The sequence below is a fragment of the Sciurus carolinensis genome, chromosome 13 (genome assembly GCF_902686445.1).
Source record: "Sciurus carolinensis chromosome 13, mSciCar1.2, whole genome shotgun sequence".
Classification (NCBI taxonomy): domain Eukaryota; kingdom Metazoa; phylum Chordata; class Mammalia; order Rodentia; family Sciuridae; genus Sciurus; species Sciurus carolinensis.
In genome coordinates this window covers 4,691,145-4,712,896 of record NC_062225.1, presented here as the reverse complement: position 1 = coordinate 4,712,896, position 21,752 = coordinate 4,691,145, and the positions used below count along the sequence as shown (strand labels likewise).

The window sequence follows — 21,752 nt, the reverse complement described above, 5'->3', positions numbered from 1 at the left end:
TATATAATACATAATCCATATATGTGCATATATGTATAATATACATATGAATACAAATTAGTTGAGAACAGTTCACAAGGGACCAGGCTTAGTCGGGAGTATTGAATGATCAACTGTTTGATATACACCACATATCCATGATACTCTTACACTCATTTATTTGAAAAATATGTGACAACAATAATAGCAAATTCCATCTTACTTTGCATATAAAAGTACAGAGTCCAAGTTCAGGACAATAATGGTGTTGCAGATATCACGGAATGAGAAATCTGATATTGCATTTCCTTCTTTGGATTACCTTGAAGAAGAAAACTAAACATCTAGCAGAAGCTACCAGGTCCAAGATGGTGCCAGAGCTGAGATTGTGTGCCAAGAGGAAGGTGACAGTCTACCGAGGCTGATCGTCATAAAGAAGGAAGACTAAGTGGAGATGTGGAAATATTGTTAAATGTTTTAGCAGCAGCTCCAGAGTTGCCAGATCTGGGGTTCTGGACTGTCTCTCTCCTACCTTTTGCCCATACTTTCATTTAAAAAATCACTAAACTCTTCTTAAATGATCCTCATGTGAATGTATCCTCTGTTTTTTTGGTTGAATGCTGGTGGATGCAGGATTCTGGATTGGGTGAGATGAACTAGGTGATTTCTAAGAAGGCTAACATTTCTATGGCTCTGGATTTCCTATCACACCTCACAAGAGTGAGGAGTATGAACTTTCTGCTTCCCCCAGTGAATATTTTTGGAGTGTATATGAAGTTCACCTAGAGACTTATGATTCAGTTTAGCCACACAATATACTCAATTTTGTTTTTATAGAAATGTATGTTTTCAGGATGAAGGGCAGGATTTTTCAGTTACTCTCACCGTGTCTGCAGGGTGAACTCACACCTTTGCTGCTGTCATAGAAGAGACAAGGGAGCTTGGACTAGCCAAGCAACTACATCCCAGACCTTGGCAAGTTCATTTTGTAAATGGACTGCTAAGCCCCCCTGATGCTTCTTAGGAAGACCCAATGGTTGAGGCTCTTCATAATGATACCATCCCAAGGATGTCCCAGAACCTCGAGAAAGGAAAGAGGGACCGTATTGTCCACAGGACTGTGAGGCACACGACTCCTGGGTCTGATGGTCCACAGAAGACTTGTCGTCTGGTGTGAGGATCTTCTCCACTGGAGTTGTCCAAATAAGAGGGGTTTGCTGTTGCTTGATTTGACACTGAGATTAGTCAACTTCTAGTGAGTCGTCAGCTTTTAGAGTGACGCAGTGAGATGTTTATGGATGAAATGATATGCCTGAGGTTTGCTCCACAGTAATACAGAAAGGGACCGTGGCAGGTAGGGATGAAACAAGATGTTAACAGATTGGTAACCATGGACACTGGGGATAGAGCTGGTCATCATAATGTGCTCCATGCTTTAGCGTGATTTGGGGTTATTGAATAGTAAAAATTAGATGAATATGCAGTTAAATAAAAAGTTACTGCTTTCTACAGTAAAACTCACGGTTGCATGATGTCATGCAGGAGCTCTGTGGGTCTCAAAAACATGATAGGGAAAACGTATTGAAACAAAATGTGAATGAGGAGTACTCTTATTTATGAGAGTTTAGTCAAACCATGCTCTATGGAAAATATCAAGATGTTACTATTCAGATGGTACATTTAGAGTAGTCTTCCCTCAAATGAGAAGGGAAGAAAACAGAACTACATGCGTGTTTTAAAAAACGTTTTGTATGGACCTCTAAATAGGCTGGGATGGGGGAGAACAGAATGAAGTTACTGAGAAAGTAAGGTTGGTCCTGAGCTAAGACACCCTAATCTGAGGGAGCTGGTACAGGGTGCTCATTATACTACTCATTCTACTTTTAGATCTGCTTTCAATCTTTCATAGTTTTAAAAACTCTACTGCACATCCAAAATGTGACCATTTTACAAGTGTTTCCTGGTTTTACAAACTGTGATATGATGTATTTCTCTTTTGCCTCCTTAGAGTCTGCATTTTCTAATGTATTGCTTTTTGTCCATTTCTTGCCCCTTTCCCACCCTCAGTTTTGTCTGTTATATGGAACCAAGCTGGTGTTCCAGGAGCGGGCCTAGTATTTGGAACATAGATACCTGACTCCCAGGGCCAGCAGGAGGATCAGGAGTCAGGTAAGATTCCTGTGGTGCAGCAGAAACCCTTTGTGCATCCGCCTTTGTTCTTTGCTTTCTTAGAAAACAGGCCTGCCAATCTTTTATCTGTTTCCACCCATGGATTTTTGTACCTCTGGGATGTCATGTGCACATTTTCACTGCCTGCCATGATCACTTTTGCTTCAGAATTTAAGCGGCAAGGGAATGACTCACCGCACATGAACTTTCTGACATGAAAAGCAGAGAAAGGAACTGTGTTTTCCCTTTCTTGGTGTAAAAAATACATAAGTGAGCATTGATTATTTTTATTTTTCTACTTCTTACCCAAGCCTATTAACTGATGTTTCATCTTCAGAAGAAAGATCAGTGGCATTCCATGTCAGTGGTACCACAGAATTCGCTATGACAGCTAGGGAGTGCTTGAAAGATGAAGGTGCAGCCAGAGACTCACTATCAAAGTACTACTCTAAAGAAGAAGAGAACCAGGAGCGTAACCAGCAGTGAAGCTTGTGGCAGTGCCTCCAGGAGCCGACCCTGCTGGCCCTCTGCTGATGCAGCTGGAAGACGGCTCTGCACTCAAGGCTGCTCACTCCACTCGCAGGCACAAATCTAACTTCAGAGACACAAACGCTCCCGCAGGGCAGTGGAGGCGTTCCACTGAACTTGGCCACGAGGATGGGTCCACAGTGCAGAGCACAGACGTCCCAGGAGTGATTGTCATCCTGTGCTGGATCTTGAAGGCTAAGTGGGGAAGGTGACTCATTTAGGGACAGGAAATGCAGCTGAACCTTCAGACAAGGCTGATGAGGTGAGTGAGATCATAGAAATGGGAGTGCTTGACACACATGGAAAGACACAGTGAGAATTCCAGCTTGGCGAAAGTCTCCAGTGGTAGAAAAATCTGGACGTGTCTGCAGGAAGCAAACTACAGTGGACCTGAAGAACCTCAAAAAAAAAAAAAAAAAAATCCTATCCTTATCAGGAAAACTTAGATTATGGAGAAAAGTACATGTAATGATGTTTCAGTCATGTGTTACTCAGTTACAAATGGCCCCAACTCTTCTGGCTTAAAACGGCCACCATATGTTACTGCTCACATTCTGCAGTCTGGACAGGGCTCAGCTGGACGGTTCTTCTGCTCCACATGGTATCTGTCACAGCCAACTGTTCAAGATGGCGTCCTTGCTCTTAGCACTGCACCCCAGTTGGGGCAGCAGAAGAGAACTGGCCTGCTGAGCAATTGTCCCCTTCTCTATGGCCTCACTTGAGCTTCCTCCCTGAACCATGCCTCAGGGTGGGCCAGTGTTTTCATGATGGCTGGATTCCCAGAGGAGAGAGTGCAAGGTGCAACATGGTTTCCACACTCATTATTTACTGGTTCCTCAAAGCAACTCAGAAGGTAGGGGATAGGAGCCAGCTTCTTAGAACAGGCTTTGTCTGTGGGGCTGGGGCTGGGTTGCTCAGGCCCATAGGATGTTTTCAAGCCCTTGTTAGCAGATTTCAGAGGAGCCAACTTTGAGCACTCTCCTCTTATCTGGGCTTTTCTATTGTCCCCAAAGGAAAGAGAGTAGAGTGAGATGGCTCAAATCATTTCTTTCTGACTTCTACCTCACCCCTTTGAAGGGCTCTCAAGACCTCCCAGAAAGCATGAGCAGCTCTTCTTCACTAAAATGTCTGGGAACCTTGGCAATGTGAAGATGCTCAATAAGAGATGAAAGAGAGAGGATGACTAGGGTTACTGAATGTGGTCTACATGTTTTTCCATGGTATTTCTTCACATTCACTGAGTCTTTCCTCAGTTGCCTCTAACATGCTGATTAGTCCATTCCCCCAAATTTTAATTCTAGTTTCTGGAAATTTTATTTTTTAAATTCCTGTTTTGTTTTCTTTTTTATATCATCCATGCTACATTTTAGTTTTCTATTCTCAAAAGATATTCCATATTGCCTTTTTTCTTTATATACTGAAATATAGTTGTTTTACAATCTATAGCTAATAATTCCAATATCTTAAGTTTTTATAGGTTTATTTTATTTTATTTTTTTCTGTTGCTTCTGCTACATGTCTGGTTATTTTTTATTGTGTGCTGGTCATTTTTTCTGAAAAATGATTTGTAAGATTTCTGTGAAGGCCAAATTAAAATTACTTTCCCCTGCAAGGATTCTGAAGGTACTCTAGTTTGAGATCCACCTTAACCCAAATTCAGGACTTGAAGCTTCTTCAAAGACTCACATACTGACAATAAGAGTAAAAGTTCTTTATCCTCCCAGTGGTTATAGTTCTTTGGCATCCCAGTTTGTAATGGTGAGGGGCTCCTGTTTAACTTCTTGCTTAAGGCTGGCTCTGAATTTTTACTGTCATCATCTCCTATCCCTTTCCTGATCATCATCAGGCTGTCCAGGTGAATGTTCAGATTCACTAGAAATGGCAAATGCCCTCAGGGAAAATTCAGTTTTCTCATTTCCCTAGGTACCCATTTTCTCTTAAATGAATTATTTTTATTTGTTCTTTTTAGGTATACATGTCAATAGAGTGCATATTGACCTGTTATACATATGTGGAGTCTAACTTATTCTAATTAGTGTCCCATTCTTGTGGTTATACATGATGTGGAATTTCACTGGTTTCAAATTTTGACTTTATTGTTTTGTCAGAAAATTAATGCTTTGAAGATATTTCCCATATTTTTTCTAAATATTTTGGTTATTTTCAAGAGAAAAGGTGGCCAAAAAAAAAAAAAAAAAAAAAAAAAAAAAAAAAAAAAAGCCCTCTATCACCAGAAACAGAAAATCCCTTTGATGTTATTCCACATGACCCCACAACAACCCTGTGAATGACTTTCATTATTCTTACATATAGATGAAGGAACTGAGGGCAGGAGTGGCAAAGTATTTTGCCCAAAGCAACACAGCTGGGTAAAACCCATATCTTTCTGTCTCCAAATATTGTCATGTAATTTACTTGGATAATAATCAACATTTGTTAGCAACAACAAATACACTTTTTGCCCACTTGGTATGGTTTGAATCTGGAATGTCCCTCAAAGACTCACGTGTTGGAGGCTTGTTCCCCAGTGCAGTAATGTTCAGAGGTGGGGCTTTGGGAAGTGATTGGATCGCTGATCCAGTTGGTAGCTAAATGGACTACTGGGAGCTGGTGGAATGGTAGGTCGTGGGCGTGGCAGAGGAAGTAGGTCACTGGGGTCGTGCCCTGGAAGATTATTTCTTGCCCCTGGTCCTCTCTCTCTCTCTCTCTCTCTCTCTCTCTCTCTCGCTGAGCAGCTTCCTCCTCTGCCCTGCCCCCTTCCACCTGCCTACACTTACCCAAAGCAATGGAGCAGGCCAACCATGGACTGAAACCTCTGAAGCCATGAGCCAAAATAAGTCTTTCCTCCCCTAAGTTGCTTTTCTCAGGTATTTGTTACAGTCACAAAAAGCCAATTAGCATACCAGTTCTTGGTTTCTAAGATGATTGGCCAATATAAGGAACCAGGGTTCTTGGAAAATGACTAATTCTAAGACTGAGGAAGTGAATAGAGTATTGTCTCCTGACAGAAAATAAGAATGTATTAAAACAACAACAACAACAACAACAAAAAACAGAAACCCAAAACCTGTAATAATGGAGTACATTCAAGGCTTGCAAGAAGAAGTCAACTGAAAGAACTCCTGATGGCAAAGCTAGGACAATCTGAAAACGAAATAAGCCATGTAGTGTAGGGTTATAACTCAAAGTATAAAATACTTAAACACAAGTCCACAATGTACAGAAAAAATGAGTAAACAAGTCCTCCCTACAGAAGGATTCCAAATGAGCTACGTGGATACTCCTTCCCCTGGGAAATGAGGCTTGCCTTTCTGCCCCCTTGAGTCTAGGTTGAACCTGATGGCTCGCTTTTATTTTAAAGAAGAGAGCATGGGAATAAGAAAATGGAAACCCTGCAGTTCCCACCTCAACCCTGAGCAAGGTCGGCGCCACCAGTGGTAGGAAGCAATCACCGCTTGGGCCCTCTGATGACACATGGTGAAAAGGGCACTTCCCTCTTCTCCATGCCTGCAACCAGCAAATGCAGCAGACAAAGCCAAACTGAGGGATGGTCCACACAGTACCTGACCAGAACCCTGCAAATCCAGCAATGCTTGAAAACCTGAGAAACCATCACAGGTCAGAAGGGACCAAGGAGACATGAAGACTGATTGCAACACGATACCCTGGATGGAACCCTGGAACATAAGAAGAGTTTTAGCAGAAAAATTGGTGAAATCTGAATAAGTCTATAGTTTAGTTAATAGAAATGCACTAAGCAGGGCACAGTGGCACACACCTGGAATCCCAGCAACTCCAGAGGCTGAGTCAGGAGGATTGCAAGTTCGAGACCAGCCTCAGCAACTTAGTGAGACCCCGAGCATCGTAATGAGACCCTGCCTCAAAATTTAAAAAAAAAAAGGTCTGGGGATGTGGCTCAGGGGTTGAGCACTCCTGGGTTCAATCCCCAGTACAAAACAAACAAACAACAAACAAAACACAAAACCAGAAACAGACAAGTGAAATGATCATCCGCAGGTCCAGCTGAGCCAAACGCCTGAACTAATTTCAGCCTCGTCCGGTTTCAGTCCTCTGGTGACCTGGAGCCCTAGAGAGCGCGGACACTCTGAGGAGCTCAGATGCTTTCTGGAAGGCCCACCTGCTGCCCCAAAGCAGGCAAAAGCCATCCACAAGTTCAGAAAGGAGCACAGTGCCCCGCTGTCCAACTGAGGCCCAGAGGGAAGGGTTGGATTTGGATCTGTTTTATTCAAGCCATCCGCCACCTCGCGCCTCGATACACCTGCCTTTCTCCTCTCTGGAACTTCAGCGTTCAAGGGTAGGTCCATGCTCACCACGGGGGTGCAGCACCTTCCGTGGGAACCGCTCACTGCACTTAGGTCCTGGGAATCTGAGGTCGACTCACTGCTTAACTAGTGACCTTCGAAGCTGAGGCTTCACCGTGGGGTTTGGACTCCAGTGTCCCAGAACCGAGGAGTGGGATGGACTACTTGCCTCGATGCCCTCATCCCAGGAACCTGGCTTCACAGGCAGTCTGGTGGCAGAGCCCTGGGCCCATCATAACACCCCCAAGTGATGGGGACCTGTGCCTTGTCCACTCTGCATTTTTGAGGGGTATGAATAGAACTGTTGTGTTCTTTGTTCTTGGAAAGTTCAGTGTCCCTGCATTATCCTTTTTCTGTCATCATTAACCTAGACATTTGTATTTATTTTGCTTCAGATAATTATCAGCCTTATAGAGTGACACTCAGCTGAGGCTCATTTCTAGGAGAAAATAACCCAACAGTTAACAATGGTGCATCTCCATTACAACCAACTTTATTTTGCTTGGGAGGAAAAAAAATTTTCTGCTCTCTTAAAGTGGTAACTTTTAGTGCAAATGAATAATTGACTGGCGTCTCTGTTTTATACCATCCCTTAAAGTCGACTTGGGTTATAGATAGAGTGGCCTCGTTTGGATCCCTGATCTTCCGGGCACAGCTGCCCTGTCCTGTCCATGCCCACCAGCACTGGAATGTGGCTCTCGATGACATATGAAGAAGAAGCAAGTACCCATGGCCATGTGGTCAGCTCACACCAAGAAACAGACCCAGGAGGAGCTTTTCTGTTTATGCGTATTAAAGGAACCACAGCTGGCTGTGGGTTGCAGATCAGAGAAGGACCCTGTTGAGCGTGGTGGAAATGATACTTAGCTAAATGCTGAATCAGGTTCGATTTCCTGCCCTGAACTCAGCAATGACCCTGTGTGAGGATGGCAGGTGGGAAGGCCTGCTGGGAAGGGCGGGAAGTCACGCTGGGAGCTGACCCGCTCCTGCCCCTGAGCCATGGGAAATGTACTGTGCGGTAAGTCTCACCTGTGCATCCGAAGGTGTGCCTCCTGTCCCCGAGAGTCATGACCCTCAGTGCCTCGGCCCGGGGTCTTCCTCCCATACCCCTTACTTTTCAATTTGGTGTGTCCACTGCTGTGCAAGGTGAAGCTAGGCTCGCCAGCACAAGCCCACGTCCTGTTTTGCACCCTTGCTGGGTAGGTGGGTACAGGTGTAGACCCAGAAGCCCCTGGCAACCCACTGCAGTGGCAAGCTGCTGAGGATCCCGGCTACAGCAGGACAGGGGGCCTGCTAGGACCGCTGACCTGGGCTCCCTGGCTGCGGCTGCTCAAATCTAAAATGACCGCTAGGAGACAAGTTCTAGTTTTAGTTGCATCCACCCAATAGCTGGATCGTTAAGGAGGAAAAGTCATGCCAGCGGTTGACTGATGGGTCACTCGGGAAGTTCTGAGTAGACACGGCCATCGGCACATTGCTTTCTTAGGATGTGTAGCTGGAAGTAAGGAGGCAAAGGTGTGCCCTTAAAAACCCCGAGACCAGAATGCTGCTGGGCTCCCTTGAGTTTATAAGATGGATGGAGTACACTCATTTATTACATTTATTTACATTATTTATTATTCTTCACTTACGTTATATTGTTATGCTTATTTATTCAAAAAAATTACTCATCATTTGAATCAACCATAGAATATAAATGCAGCCGGTGGATCTCCTGTAATCCCAGTGGCTCGGAGGTTGAGGCAGGAGGAGGGTAAGTTCAAAGTCAGCCCCAGCACTTTAGTAAGGCCCTAAGCAACTCAGCGAGACTCTATCTTAAAACTAAAAAAAAAAAAAAAAAAGAAAGAAAGAAAGGAAGGAAGAAAGAATATAAACGCAGACATTATTTAGTGGCAACATGTTTACAGTAGAAGAAACAATACAGGCAAAAAATTCAGGGGCAAGTTCGACACTGGAAAGATGGGGTTGGGATATCAGCCCCCCTCAGACTGAGCTTGCAGATTACGCTCCACATCTGGACCCCGGGGCTTAGACAGGCGCACGCGCCCTCCGCTCCTGCAGATGCCCCTGGCTGTCTTGCACGCTGCGCTGAACCTCTCTTGTTAAGGAACCCCCTGATTTCCCAGCCTTCCTTTCCCTTTCCTCAAACCAGCCGGATGGAGGCAGCTTGCAGATGTCGGGATGTCAGAATCCAAGCAGCGCGAACTGGGGTTTTAGGCAGAGCGTGTTGAAAACACCACGCACCACACGGACGACAAGGACGGGGTTTCCCGGTCCCTCAGCCTCCCCTGCTGTCCACAGGCTCTTGCTTTGCTCTGTGAGGAAGGAGAGAAAAGATCTCTATTTTCCCCACCCAGCAGAGCCCATCTGACTTGACTGGCCCACCGTGTCGCAGCCCTGGCTGTGTCCTCCAGGCTGAGTGGGGACATTGGTGAGGGGCGGCCTAAGCCCCCCGGGTGGGGAAGGGCAGCTCCTGCTTGGTGGCGTGGTCAAGGAGTCAGGGTGGTATTGGAATGGTCACACTGGAAATAGAACTGGCCAAATTTTAAAATCCTCTTGATTTGGAATCATCTCCTGGACTGGCTTTAACTTGGTGTCCCTTCTGTAGGATTGCCGATGCACCTCCAGGGGACAGCAGGGGCCGACTAGAATGAGTGGCCTTCTCTTCCCAACAACAAAGACCTTCAAACAGAGCCCGGGACCAGCGCTGCTGAGCACTGGGAGCCCCCCTGCTCTCCCCTCCCCTGACTCTCGACCCCGGTGCCCCTCAGTACCATAAAGCGCTTGGCTGCACCGATAAACGCAGGCCATTCCACTGGGGTTAAGAAAATAAAAGCGGGATTTGGTTTCTTCAGTTTGGCCAGTAAAAGGGGCCGAGAGGTCACCCCACCCCCGCAATCGGGGCTTCCGCCTGGCAGCCACCTGGGGAGCGCTCCTGCCCCACAGTAGAGCTTTGTGTCTCTGAAAGGCGCAGCGGTCCTTCCATTTCCTTCACCAAGGGTGACTGGTCACTGGCCACGGGAGAGGGCCAGTGGGGGTCTGGCGATCGCACGCCCTGGGCTCCCTGGGAGATGCTTCCGGTGCTGGGCAGCTGGTGTCCCGCTGAGTCAGTGTCTTCACAGTTGGAACTCGTACCTAAGAGGCGCTGTGTTACACGACAAAACCCTGCAGGACGTGGAATTCAGCTGAGCCCCGCCAGCCGCATGAAGAACAAGGTGGATTTCGCCAGGGTCCCAAGAAATGTAAATCAATTACTGTCCTTGAAACAGAAACAAATGATCCCCAGCAGAGGCATTGTGATATACGTGAACATGCTAGCTTGCAATGAGTATATTGTATAAAGTACAGTGTGTTGGGAGTTGCTTTTCACTCTTTGATGGCAGGTCACCTTTTCCTCTTGATTTTGGAGATGAGACCGTTCTGTGGCCTGCTTCTCTGCTTCCTTCCTCTGGGGGTCTCCCAGTACTTGGTGCTGAGTATTTGGCCCTTAGTGACTCCACCAAGACAGCATGGAAAGGTGACCCCATTTTAAGGCACAGAAAAGACAGGATTTACTTGTCTGAATCCATACATCTGTGGGAAACGGAAGGCCTTTGCCTTTATGCTGGTTACTCACATCAGAGACTCCAGCTTGAACCACCAGGCATGGGTTCTGGTGGCCTAACTGGCCACTGCTGAGACAGTGTGGGTGAACGTGTCCAGTGCAAGCGTGTGGCTTTCCACGGATTCTTTTGGAAAGCAGGCGTTCCATTTCTTAATCTGCGTGATGGATGAGTGTGTTCATTTTGGATAATTTAGCAAGCCACCATACTTAAGTCTCTGCACGTACATTCTGCTTCCACTAAAAAGCATAAAAAGGAAAAGGAAAACCGTCCTCTGGAGGGGGTAGCAAAATCTTGTTAAAGCTAACTTGAAATTTATTCTGTGATTACTTTGTGGCTTTTATTTTGAGAAAATCACAAATTCAGTTGCAGTTTAAGAATAATACAGAGAGGTTTTCAGGTCTCTTTGCCTAATTTCCCTTGTTGGTAACGTCAGGCCAAACTATAGAACAAGATAAGGGTTAGTTCCATCTCTCCGCTCTTTTCGAAGTTTCCTAGTTAGTCTTACCCCCCGCCCCCCCCCACACACTACTTGGACATTTTTAGGTCAAGGAAATAAAAAACCTGCAGTTATTTCTTGGTATTTTACATCTCTTATTGTAGATTGCCTCTTTTCCTCCACGATTCCTTCTAGTTGACTACGCATACATGAAAACTATTGATTTCAGTGTATCATTCTTATACCTTGTTGCCTTAAGGCATCCTTCTAAGTTTTCCAGCTGATTCTCTAGGTTTTATAGATATAACTTTTCCTGTGTATTTCCATCTGCCTCTGTCTGTCTTCTCTCATCCTTTTTCTTTATTCTGACTTACTTTTCACAAGATGTACCTCTGTGTACAGCTTTGAGTTGCTGCTTTATAATTCAATCTGATATTTTTCCCTCCTACAGGTGAATTTAGCCACCACATTTAGTGACATGATATGTTTGATATCAACTCTGTTACTATTTTAGGTTATGTTTACTATTTATACATTGCAAAAAACTTTCACTACGTAACCTTTTTCTAATCTCCTTTTGATTATAATTCTCCTGGAAGATTCATACCTTATTCTAAAAGTTACATTTAAGCCAAATGTGGTGGCACACACCTAGGATTGCAGTGACTCGGGAGGCTGAGGCAGGAGGATCTCAATTTGAGGCCAGCCTGGTACCTCAGTGAGACCTTCAACAACGTAGCAAGACCCTGTCTTAAAATAAAAAATAAAAAGGGCTGGGGTATAACTAAGTGGTAGAGCAACCCTGGGTCCAACCCCCAGTACCACCACCAAAAAACAACAAAAAGTTGTTTACACATATACACTTCTCTTATGTTTCTTTAAGAATTCTATAAGTTCGCCTCCTATCTAAACATTACTTTTAACCCATACTATTTTTCTTCCCTTTGCTCTATTCCACTACCTGATTTTGATCAGTAATTTTTTTAAGTTTTCCTTTTTTCTTTAAAATATGTTTAAGCTTCTACCATACACACACACACACACACACACACACACACAACAAACAAACAAACAAACAAAAACAAACTGTAGAACAATATCACACCCAGGACTTTGATACAGTGACATCGACACAGTCAGGGTACACAGCATCTTCAGCACTAAGGGTCCCTCTTGTGGCTCTTTTAGAGCCACACCCTCTTCCCTTTTTCTCCCTCTTTAATTCCAGGTCACATGCCCTAACCTCTTCTCCATTTCTATAATTTTGTCATTTCAAAAATCTTGTATACCTGGGTGCACTGGTGCACACCTGTAACCCCAGTGACTAGGGAGGCTGAGGCAGGAGGATTGCAAGTTTGAGGCCAGCCTCAAAATAAAAAATAAATAAAAAGGCCTGGGGTTGTAGCTCAGAAGTAGAGCACCCCTGGGTTCAATTCCCAGTGCTGCAACAACAACAACAATAATAATAATGTGGCATAAATGGAATCACATAATACACAGAATTTGAAATTGACTTTTCCATTCGGCATTATTTTTTTGGGCTTCATCTAAATGGTTGCAGGCAAAAATGGTGTGTTTCTTTGTACTGCTGAGTAGTTTTCCGTAGTATAGACCTTTCTGGCTTCTCCCTACCCTTTCCCCTTGCAAATGCTCATCTCTGCAGAACATTACTATGTCAGTGTCCCCAGGAACTGGCCTTGTTGACTTCAAGTGCATCACTCCATAGGTGTTATCCACATTCACTTGAAAGAAAAAGAAAACCAAAGACCTGACTCATTTTTCCCTTTGCATGAGTGGTTTGTGCTGAGAAAACTGCTCTTCCCCTGCCGATGACCATGTAGGGTGTTCATGGACTGATGCTGCTGTGAATAGGATTTCCAGGCAAATTTCTGCATGTTTTGGACCTTTCTTTTGGTAAACACTTATGATCGGTGGATCGTATGGCAGGCATTTGTTTAACTAAGAAACTGCCAGAAGCACTTCTGCAAAGTGGTTGTTCTGCTGTGTACCTCCAGGAGCAACGTGAGAGAGCGGCGACATTCCTCGCCCCACCTCCGCCGCGGGCAGCCTTCTTAGCATGGTCATTCCGAAGGGCGTGCAGCATAGCTCACTGAGTCCTGATTTTCATTTCTCTGATATCTGATGCCGTTGGGCGTCCTTTCAAGTACTTACTGGTCATTCATATGTCTTCCTTTGTAAAGTGTCTGGTTAAATATTCTGCCAATAGAAGACCCCCACCCCGTGTGTGTGAGTGCGTGTGTGTGTGAACGTTAAGTTGTAAGAGTGTGCTATACTTTCTGGATGTGCTACTCTTATTTACCCCAGCCTGTGGCCTGCCTATTAATTTTCCCAACAAGGTCTTTGGAGAAGCAGAAGTTTTTAAGTACAATGCACTAAAAGTTGTCAATTTACCATCTTTTTATTTGGGCCCTGTGCCTTTTTGAAGAAACCTCTACCTAACTTGAGATGGTAAAGATAATCTACTTTGCTCTCTTTTAGAAGCTTTCTTGCATTTTTAAATTCTATATTTATGTCTACTTTCAATCTCAAATTTATTTCTGAGTATAGTATGAGGTAGGGGTCCAGGTTAATTTTTCTTGTTATGCAAGTGTTTAAACACCATTTGTTAAAAGACTTTCCTTCCTCTGTTGAAATGTTCTGACCTCTTCACAGAGAATCGATTGGTCATCCTCTGTATTGGGACTTTCTATTTAATTCCATCAATTTATTTGTCTCTTATTTTGCCAATTGTGCCTTGACTGTTGTAGTCAATCTTACACCAGATAATACAAGTCCTCAAGATACTTCGTTCCTTTTCAGAATGATTTTGACTATCCTGCATTCTTTGTAATACTGTATCTATTTTGGAACTAGCTTGTGCTTTTCATGGGGCAAAGGAGGTATCTGTGATTTTGATTGTGTTTGCACCGAATCTAATCTAATTATCAGCTGTCTTGCTTTGTGTCTGATGAGAATTCAGCTGTTATTCTTATCCTTTTTTCCATTCATTAGATTGACTTTTCTCTCACTAATATTATAATTTGCATGCTTTTGGTCTTAAGAAATTTTACTATTCTATGCATAAGTGGGGATTTAAAAAATAGTTATCTGCTTGGTACTTGCTGAACTTCCTACATATGTGGAATATATTTTATCATATCAAAATTAGAGGGGTTGCCTAGCATGTGTGAGCCACTGGATTTGATCCTCAGCACCACATAAAAATAAGTTAATTAATTAAATAAAGGTATAAAAGTAAAATAACATTTTAAAAAATTAGAGACAATTCAGCCATTACCTATCTAATTATTGTAGATCTCTTTCTGACTTCTAGGACTACGAGAGTACTTGCATGTTCTGTGTGGGGCGCAGGGTACTGAGCTTCTGTTCATTTCAAGTCCCACTTGAAATCATTTCTGCTGACAGGTGGATTTCAAGATTACTGATCTTTGCTCTTTGATGTTCATTCGGCTGTTAAACCCACAGTGAATTTTCATCTCAAATATTTCAGTTTTCAGTTCTAGAATTTTCCTTCCATTTTTTCCTGGTTACATTTCTCTTATAAAATATTCCATTTCAAAATATGATCTCACTTTTCCTCATAAATTCTTGAACACATTTATAATCGTTGTTTAAAAATCCTCATCAGCTGGGCGCAGGGGCACACGCTTGTAATCCCAGTGGTTCGAGAGGCTGAGGCAGGAGGATCTCGAGTTCAAAGCAGCCTCAGCAACAGCGAGGGGCTAAGCAACTCAGTGAGACCCTGTCTCTAAATAAAATACAAAATAGGGCTGGGGATGTAGCCCAGTGGCCACCCAGTGCCCTTGAGTTCAATCCCCAGTACCAAAAAAACCTCCTCATCGGCTAACTTCAATCGTTTCAACCCCGTAGTCTGCTTTTGCTGATTGAGCTTTCTCTTTTGGGGTGTTGCATTTTTCTGCTTCTTTGTTTTCTTTTTTAATACTCCAGACGTTGCCTGTAGCTTAATTTTTTCCTTTATCACCTTTACTGTAGTGTGACTGGTTAGGGTGAAGGGTGACCATCAAGAGTCCTCCCAGAGCTAGGTAAGCAGGGGCTGCTTTAATCAGACTGAGTCCAGTGTGCTCAGTCCACGCTCTGCCCAGGCCCCTGCTGCCCTCATGCCCCTGGCTGCAGCCGAGCTGGCAGGAGGCTGGACTGCAGCCTCAGGTGTCTTGGATCCACCTTTAAATCCAGCTCGTGTAGTCCTCAAGTCCAGGCACCAAGGCCACGCAGGAAGAGGCAAGTGCCCCCTGCTTTCCGGTCCCCATAAGACGCTGCATGCACAGCAAAAATTCTGGATTAGGCCTCAACAACATTGAGGTCTCGTGCTTCAGTTCTTCCCAATTCCTCTTCATCTGGCCATTCTTCGCATCTCTTCAAAGTCTCTCCTGTCTTTGGAAGGCACACACTTCTGTCTACCTGCACTCAAAACGGGCACCTGCCTTCGTGTCTGGAAGCTTCCCCAGCTCACTGCTTACCCAGAAAGACCTCGTTTCTCCCTGGAGTTTCCTCAGTAGTCCTTCCTTAGGTCTTGTCCTTTTCAGTAGCCCCATAGAGTGGCTGACTCTTATTTTGTCCAGATCTTTGGCTCATTACCATGGGAGCAAGGTTCTCTTGACCCCTTCTGAATCCTGACTAGAAGCAGGAGCCCTCCCAAACTGCTTTTGAAATCATTCGGCGCAAGAAGTTAAAAATGCAAGGACCCAGAATTTGTTCGTAATAACTTAGGATTCTTTCTGCATAGTGGGCCTTTCGGCCCTTCATATTTGTGAGTTCTTGCTTTAGTCTGCTTTTTTGCCATTGTGACCAAAAGACCTGACAACAATTTGAGAGGATAAAAAGTTTATTTGGGGCTCCTGGTTTCAGAGGTCTCAGTCCATAGACCCCATTGCTGGGGGCCTGAGGTGAGGCAGGACGTCGTGGTAGAAGGGTGTGGAGGAGGAAAGTGGCTGAGGAGATGGCAGTCACAGGAAGCAGAGATCGCCAGGGACGAAATGGAAACCCCAAAGGCCTGGCCCAGTGACCCACTCCTCCAGCCACGTCCCACCTGCCAGCGGTCCACCCAGTTGATCTCACCAGGGGATTAACGCTCTGATTAGGTTAAGGCCCTTATCCAGTCATTTCACCTCGAAACCTCGCATCGTCTCACACAGGAGCTTTTGGGGGACACAGTTCTGCATCCACAGATTCAACCAACTACACGTTGAAAATATTCCTTAAAAAGTTGTGTCTGTGTTAAGCATATCCAGAATTAGTTTTTCCAATCATGATCCCTAAATGATGCACTATAACAACTATCTACGTGTGTACTTTGCGAGCATTACCAGTAATCAGAGACGATTTGAAGCATGGGAGAGGGTGCACCAGGGTGCAGATACTACACCCTCCTGCGTAGGTGGTTTGAGCAGCAGCAGATTTTGATATCTGCAGTGGGTTGTGGGGGGTCCTATGGAATTTATCCCGATGTACCCAAGGACATATTGAGTTCTGGTGGTTTGCAGGACTTTTTTTTTTTTTTTTTTTTTTTTGGTGGGGGGGCAGGAATTGAACTCAAGCGCTTAACCACTGAGCCATATCCCCAAGTCCCCAGCCCTTTCCTTAATGTTTTATTTAGACACAGGGTCTCACTAAGTCGCTTAGGGCCTCACTAAGTCGCTAAGGCTGGCTTTGAACTTGCAATCCTCCTGCCTCAGCCTCCTAAGATTCCAGGGGTGCACCCTGCACATGGCCAATTTGCAGGGCTTCTGCCTCTGGAAATGTTTGGCTGAAAATCACTCTTCTTGGGTGTGCGTCCTTATCAGGCTAAACTCTCAGTCGATTAAAATGTCATCTTCTTTTGTAGGAAAACGTCTGAAACTAACATGGCAGCTCTCTGATAACCACCTAATTGAATATTCTTTCTCGTTTCATGTCACTGCCTTTGCCGGTAGAAAGTGCTACCCAGAGCCGTGTTGTGGTTACTTTAATTCCATTGCCAAAACTTTCATATGGTTTCCTGTATTCTAAAGGGAAGGCAGCGTGCAGTTGCCTTCTTTCTAAACTTCTCTGATGAATCAGTGGCAGTGTGAATAAATGTCAGAAGTTCTTATTAAGTGGTTAAAGCCGGTGCCTGCGTCAGCACTCATGTCTTAGGCAACGGTGATGGAGCAGACTCTGTAAAGGAAATGCGGCGTGAAGAAATGGTATTTATACTAACTAGAGAACACAGGAGAATAATAACAATAGGGCTGAGGACGCAGCTCACGGGACAGCACCAGCCTAGGGTGCTCCAGGCCCTGGGTCAATCTCCAGCACAGCCAAAGAAAGCAGGGAAGAAAACAGCAACAATGTTTATAAATACTCACCGCGTTCCAGAGTCACTTAACCCTTCCATCATGAAAGATCATGAGGAGGGGCCACGTCAAGGTCAGAGCTGCTTGCCTTCACAGAAATGGGCATTTCAGCGATACTTAGTAACCATTTGAATTGTGTAGTCCTGAGCCAAACAAAGCAAGCTGGGTGTGGTGGCACACGCCTACAGTCCCAGCGACCAGGGGAGTTAAGGCAAGGAGGATCCCAAGTTGGAGGCCAGCCTCAGCAACTTGGCGAGGCCCTGAGCAACTTAGCGAGACCCTGTCTCTAAATACAGTATTAAAAGGGCTGGGGATGTGGCTCAGTGGTTAGCACCACTGGGTTCGATACCCGGTACCAAATTAATTAATTAATTAAGTTAAATTGCAGCAGTAGGAGGGACATTTTGAAGGTAAATCTGTCTCTCTTCAAATAAAACTCTCTAGTTAGGCTAGATGAAGGTGTGATATTTTCTGGATAAGAAGCAGTTTCTTCTTTCTGTTGTGTTGGATGATGCTAAATGTTTTTATTAGCTAAAGAACTAATCAATATAAGATGTGATTTCAGTGGATGCCAAGGATATATCAATATGCAGTCCTGATTATTGTTTGAACCAGAGTTTTGTGTCATGCTATGGAAACTTAGCTCCCGAGGAAGCCAGGACAATTTACCTGTTCCTGGGACCCGAAGGCCCAGCAAGCTAAGGCCTGACCCTGACTTGGGGAGCACAGCGTCCCACTCTGGGCAGAGAAACAGAAGCACAGAGTCTGGTATGAGATGTCTCCGCAGGAAGTGTTTCGGGTACGTTGTTCTTTATGCTGATCACTAGTCAGACCACAGGGGCTAAGGAGGCGAATTAGCCACCATGACCTACCACCAACATTTGTCTTTATCAAGGGCAGGCAGTTCTTCAGGAGAGGTGAACAGGGTGGGGATAAGTCAGACCAAAGCTGCTCTGCATTCCTTGAGTTTGGAAGTCTTTGCTGGAAGTCTCTGCAGGCTGCAGGCTAGTTACCTGACTGTGGCAGTGTTTACTGGCCATGACTCGGCAGTCCATGCATTGCTCTTTGGAAGGGATTTGAACTGTGATTGTGTTTTGACTTAAGTTGGTGAGCTCAAGGGCCAGGCAGGTACCACTGACCAGTGCAGAAGAGTTCTCTCAGCTTCCAGAAGGACAATCTGTAGAGAAAGTGTCTCTCCCTCTACCAGAAGAGAATCCAGTGTGTTCTGGACATACTTTTGGCATCATGGCAGCTGGTTCTGAAGCCAGCACCTTCCTTTGGTGGAAGATCATCACTGGGAGACATTACTGTCATGGTCTTTGGGCGGCATCTGAGTCAGTGGGCCTGGGTGGGCCCATGATCTCTCACTGGGCATACAAAGAACGTCTATTCTGACATAAGCAGAATATCAAGCGTCACACACTTGCTGCGATGCTGGAGGTATTTACTCAGTGCAACACCCACCACCTCCAACACTGGACACCGTAAATGACTGGAGGAAGCCGGGAACAGAAAGGGTGGACAGGGCTATCGAGGAAGAAAACCCTGGATTCAAACCCAGCTTGCACCAGTTGCTAGGTTTGTGACTTGCACCAACATGCTAAACTTTTTTAAGCCTTGGTTTCCTCACTTGTAAAATGGAGTGGTCCCCAAGAGGGTTGTGAGGAGCACTGAGTGAGTCCGTGAAAGACCTCCTCTGGAATCTGGCCCACAGTAGGTGCACATTGAATTCCAGCCTGAGTCCGTGAACAGAAAAACTTCCTCTGGAATCTGGCTCACAGTAGGTGCACATTGAATTCCAGCCTGAGTCTATGAACGGAAAGACCTCCTCTGGAATCTGGCCCATAGTAGGTGCACACTGAATTCCAGCCTGAGTCGATGTGGAACAGAGCAGAAAACCTGGGATGGGAAGCGTCGTATGCGCTTCATGGCATTGTTAGAAAGACAGACAGATACCAGCAGCCTGCCAGGCCAGGGTGGCTCCCTTCTGTACCTTGTTCCTTCAGTGCCTGGCCATCTGGGATGCTGTGAGCAGCACAGACCCTGGACAGCAGAGACCGATCCTTGGCAAAGGCCGGAGCAACAGTCTATGACAGGCTGCCTGGGACGGGGGCTGACAGCACAGCTGGAGAGCTAGCTAATCTGAAATCAAGTCAGCTCAAAAAGAATGGATGGGAAATTGTGGGCACAGCCCACCAGTCTCTATTAACCTCTTAGAAAGCAAAAGTTGGCTGATGAGATTCCTTTTGAAAATGATAACTTTATAGCAGGTTTTTCTGTTGTTTCAATTAGTAAGGTTGAACGTTCCCATTTCTGTGCGCTAACCAGTGATAGTGATTGGTACCAGTTCTGCGGGTTGGCAACCTGAGCAGTTCCTTGTGGCTAGTCTTAGCTCGAATCCCTCCTGGGGCTACAGTCAACTGGGTTCAGCAGTCTGGGATGTGCGAGATGGCCTCTGACTCACCGGGCAGTGGGTGCTGGCTGTTGGCCAAGGCACTCTGGCCCTTGTCCACTTGGCCTTTTATCCTCTGGCAGCCTAGACTGGGCTTCTGCAGAGCAAGTGGCCTCTGGGTTCCGGGGAAGCAAGACCAGGGATCAAAGCTTTTTAAGGCCTAAGCTCTGGAATTCTCTCCATATTCTATTGGCAAAACAAGTCACAGTCCTCTCAGATTCAAGGGATGGAGAAAAAGTCTAGCTCATTGCCCAAGCAAGCGAGGGGCTGGTCCTGATTGGGCATTAGTCTCTTGAGGCATTTAAGTTCAGGTGAGAAACATCACCCAGAGAACCGCGTGAAGGCATCTATGCCGGAAGCAGGCAGGAGAATGTTCTGCGTAGTGATCAAGGCGTGGCTGGGGCCGCTGCTCGTGTGCACCCTAGGTGGCGTGCCTCTGCTGGGATGAGGACCCAGCGGTGGCAGCGAGAGGGCTGGAGAGGCCGTGAGCTCCCTGGACATCCTAACCATCCTTGGCTCCCAACCAGATCAAGGAAAATGCTGGAGAGTCAAAGGAGGAAAAGGAAGAAAACACTGGGGCGGGGCGGAAGCGGGAGGCCAGAGTGACGTGAGCACCCGCCCTGTGCGGACCGCTCACTGCCGCACCCCCACGTCCAGCTCCTGAGAACTTCCACTTCTTTAGAGCATTTTTCCTCAAATGCCCCTCGCTGGCCACCGTGACAGTCAACGTGGAGTCTCTCCAGCCAGTTCACTGCCCTTCCCTGGAGTGTCATCGGCAGGGTCACCCCTGGACGTTTCTGAGCAGGGGCACCCTTTTCTTTGCCCCTCGGTGGATCTCATGTGTTTATCCTCTGTGGGGCAAGACTACTCATATTTGGAATCTGCCTTTTAAAAAATTTCCTGCAAAACCTTATCACCGGTTCATGAGTTTTTGTTTGCTTGTTTGTTTTTTTTAAAGAGCACCTCTCTATTTGTGTGTGTGTGTGTGTGTGTGTGTATTTTCCCCCAAAATCCAGTGAAATTTTCTTAGTAAAATTTGGGATGCTTTGTCCTCTATAAAAGGGTCACACACCGGTAGGTCAGGGAGACGCCTACCATATGTGCATTTTTTTGTGTTTATAATATAAAATGATGCATTTGGTAGTAAACTATATTTAATCATAGATTGCTTAGGCCTAAAGAAAAGTACTCCATGGTGATAAAAAACTGTAAATGCCACAATCAATGCTATATTAGCGACTAAAGTATATTTTGCAAAATATTTCCATATTTTTTTTAAGTCTTTAGAACTGGGTGCAGTGGTGCACAACTGTAATCCCAGCAACTAGGGAGGCCGAGGCAGGAGGACTGCAAGTTCAAGGCCAGCCTCAGCAAAAGCAAAGTGCTAAGCTACTCAGTGAGACCCTGTCTCTAAATAAAATACAAAAAAGACCTGGGGATGTGTCTCAGTGATCGAGTGCCCCTGAGTTCAATCCCCAGTACCAAAAATAAATAAATAAAATAAAATACAATAAAAAGTCTTTAGAATTCCACAAGATTCATGATATAGGGACACTGTGCCTGCAGTGTGCACCCCCAAACCTTCTAGGCCCCCAGGTCCCTGACTCAGGTGGCTTAGAACATACTTTATGAATGAGTTGGTGATGGTGACGATTAGCATCCTGCAGGCAGAGGCAAAGGGACAAATACTTGGAATCAGTCAAACAACAATGGAAGGCCTGATCCTTCCATCCAGTCCGAATGTCTTCCTGGATCCTGTTGAAGTCCATGAAGAATGAAGAAAGCAGGAAGGAGGAGTAATTTAGACCCCCCAGAACTTTCAATTTAGAAACCATCTTGGCAGTTATCATGTAGTCTCTCCAGCCAGTTCACTGTCCTTCCCTAGAAATGTCATTAGCAGGGTCACCC

At 45.3% G+C, this 21,752-nt stretch overlaps 1 protein-coding gene across 1 annotated transcript in view; it reads left to right on the top strand.

Annotated features, from left to right (window-relative positions):
• Acoxl (acyl-CoA oxidase like) overlaps nucleotides 1-21,752 on the top strand; it is a 296,158-nt gene that overhangs the window by 272,019 nt on the left and 2,387 nt on the right. Inside the window, 1 exon segment of the mRNA XM_047522545.1 lies at nucleotides 2,047-2,148. Within this exon segment, the coding sequence (XP_047378501.1) occupies nucleotides 2,047-2,148 (102 nt within the window).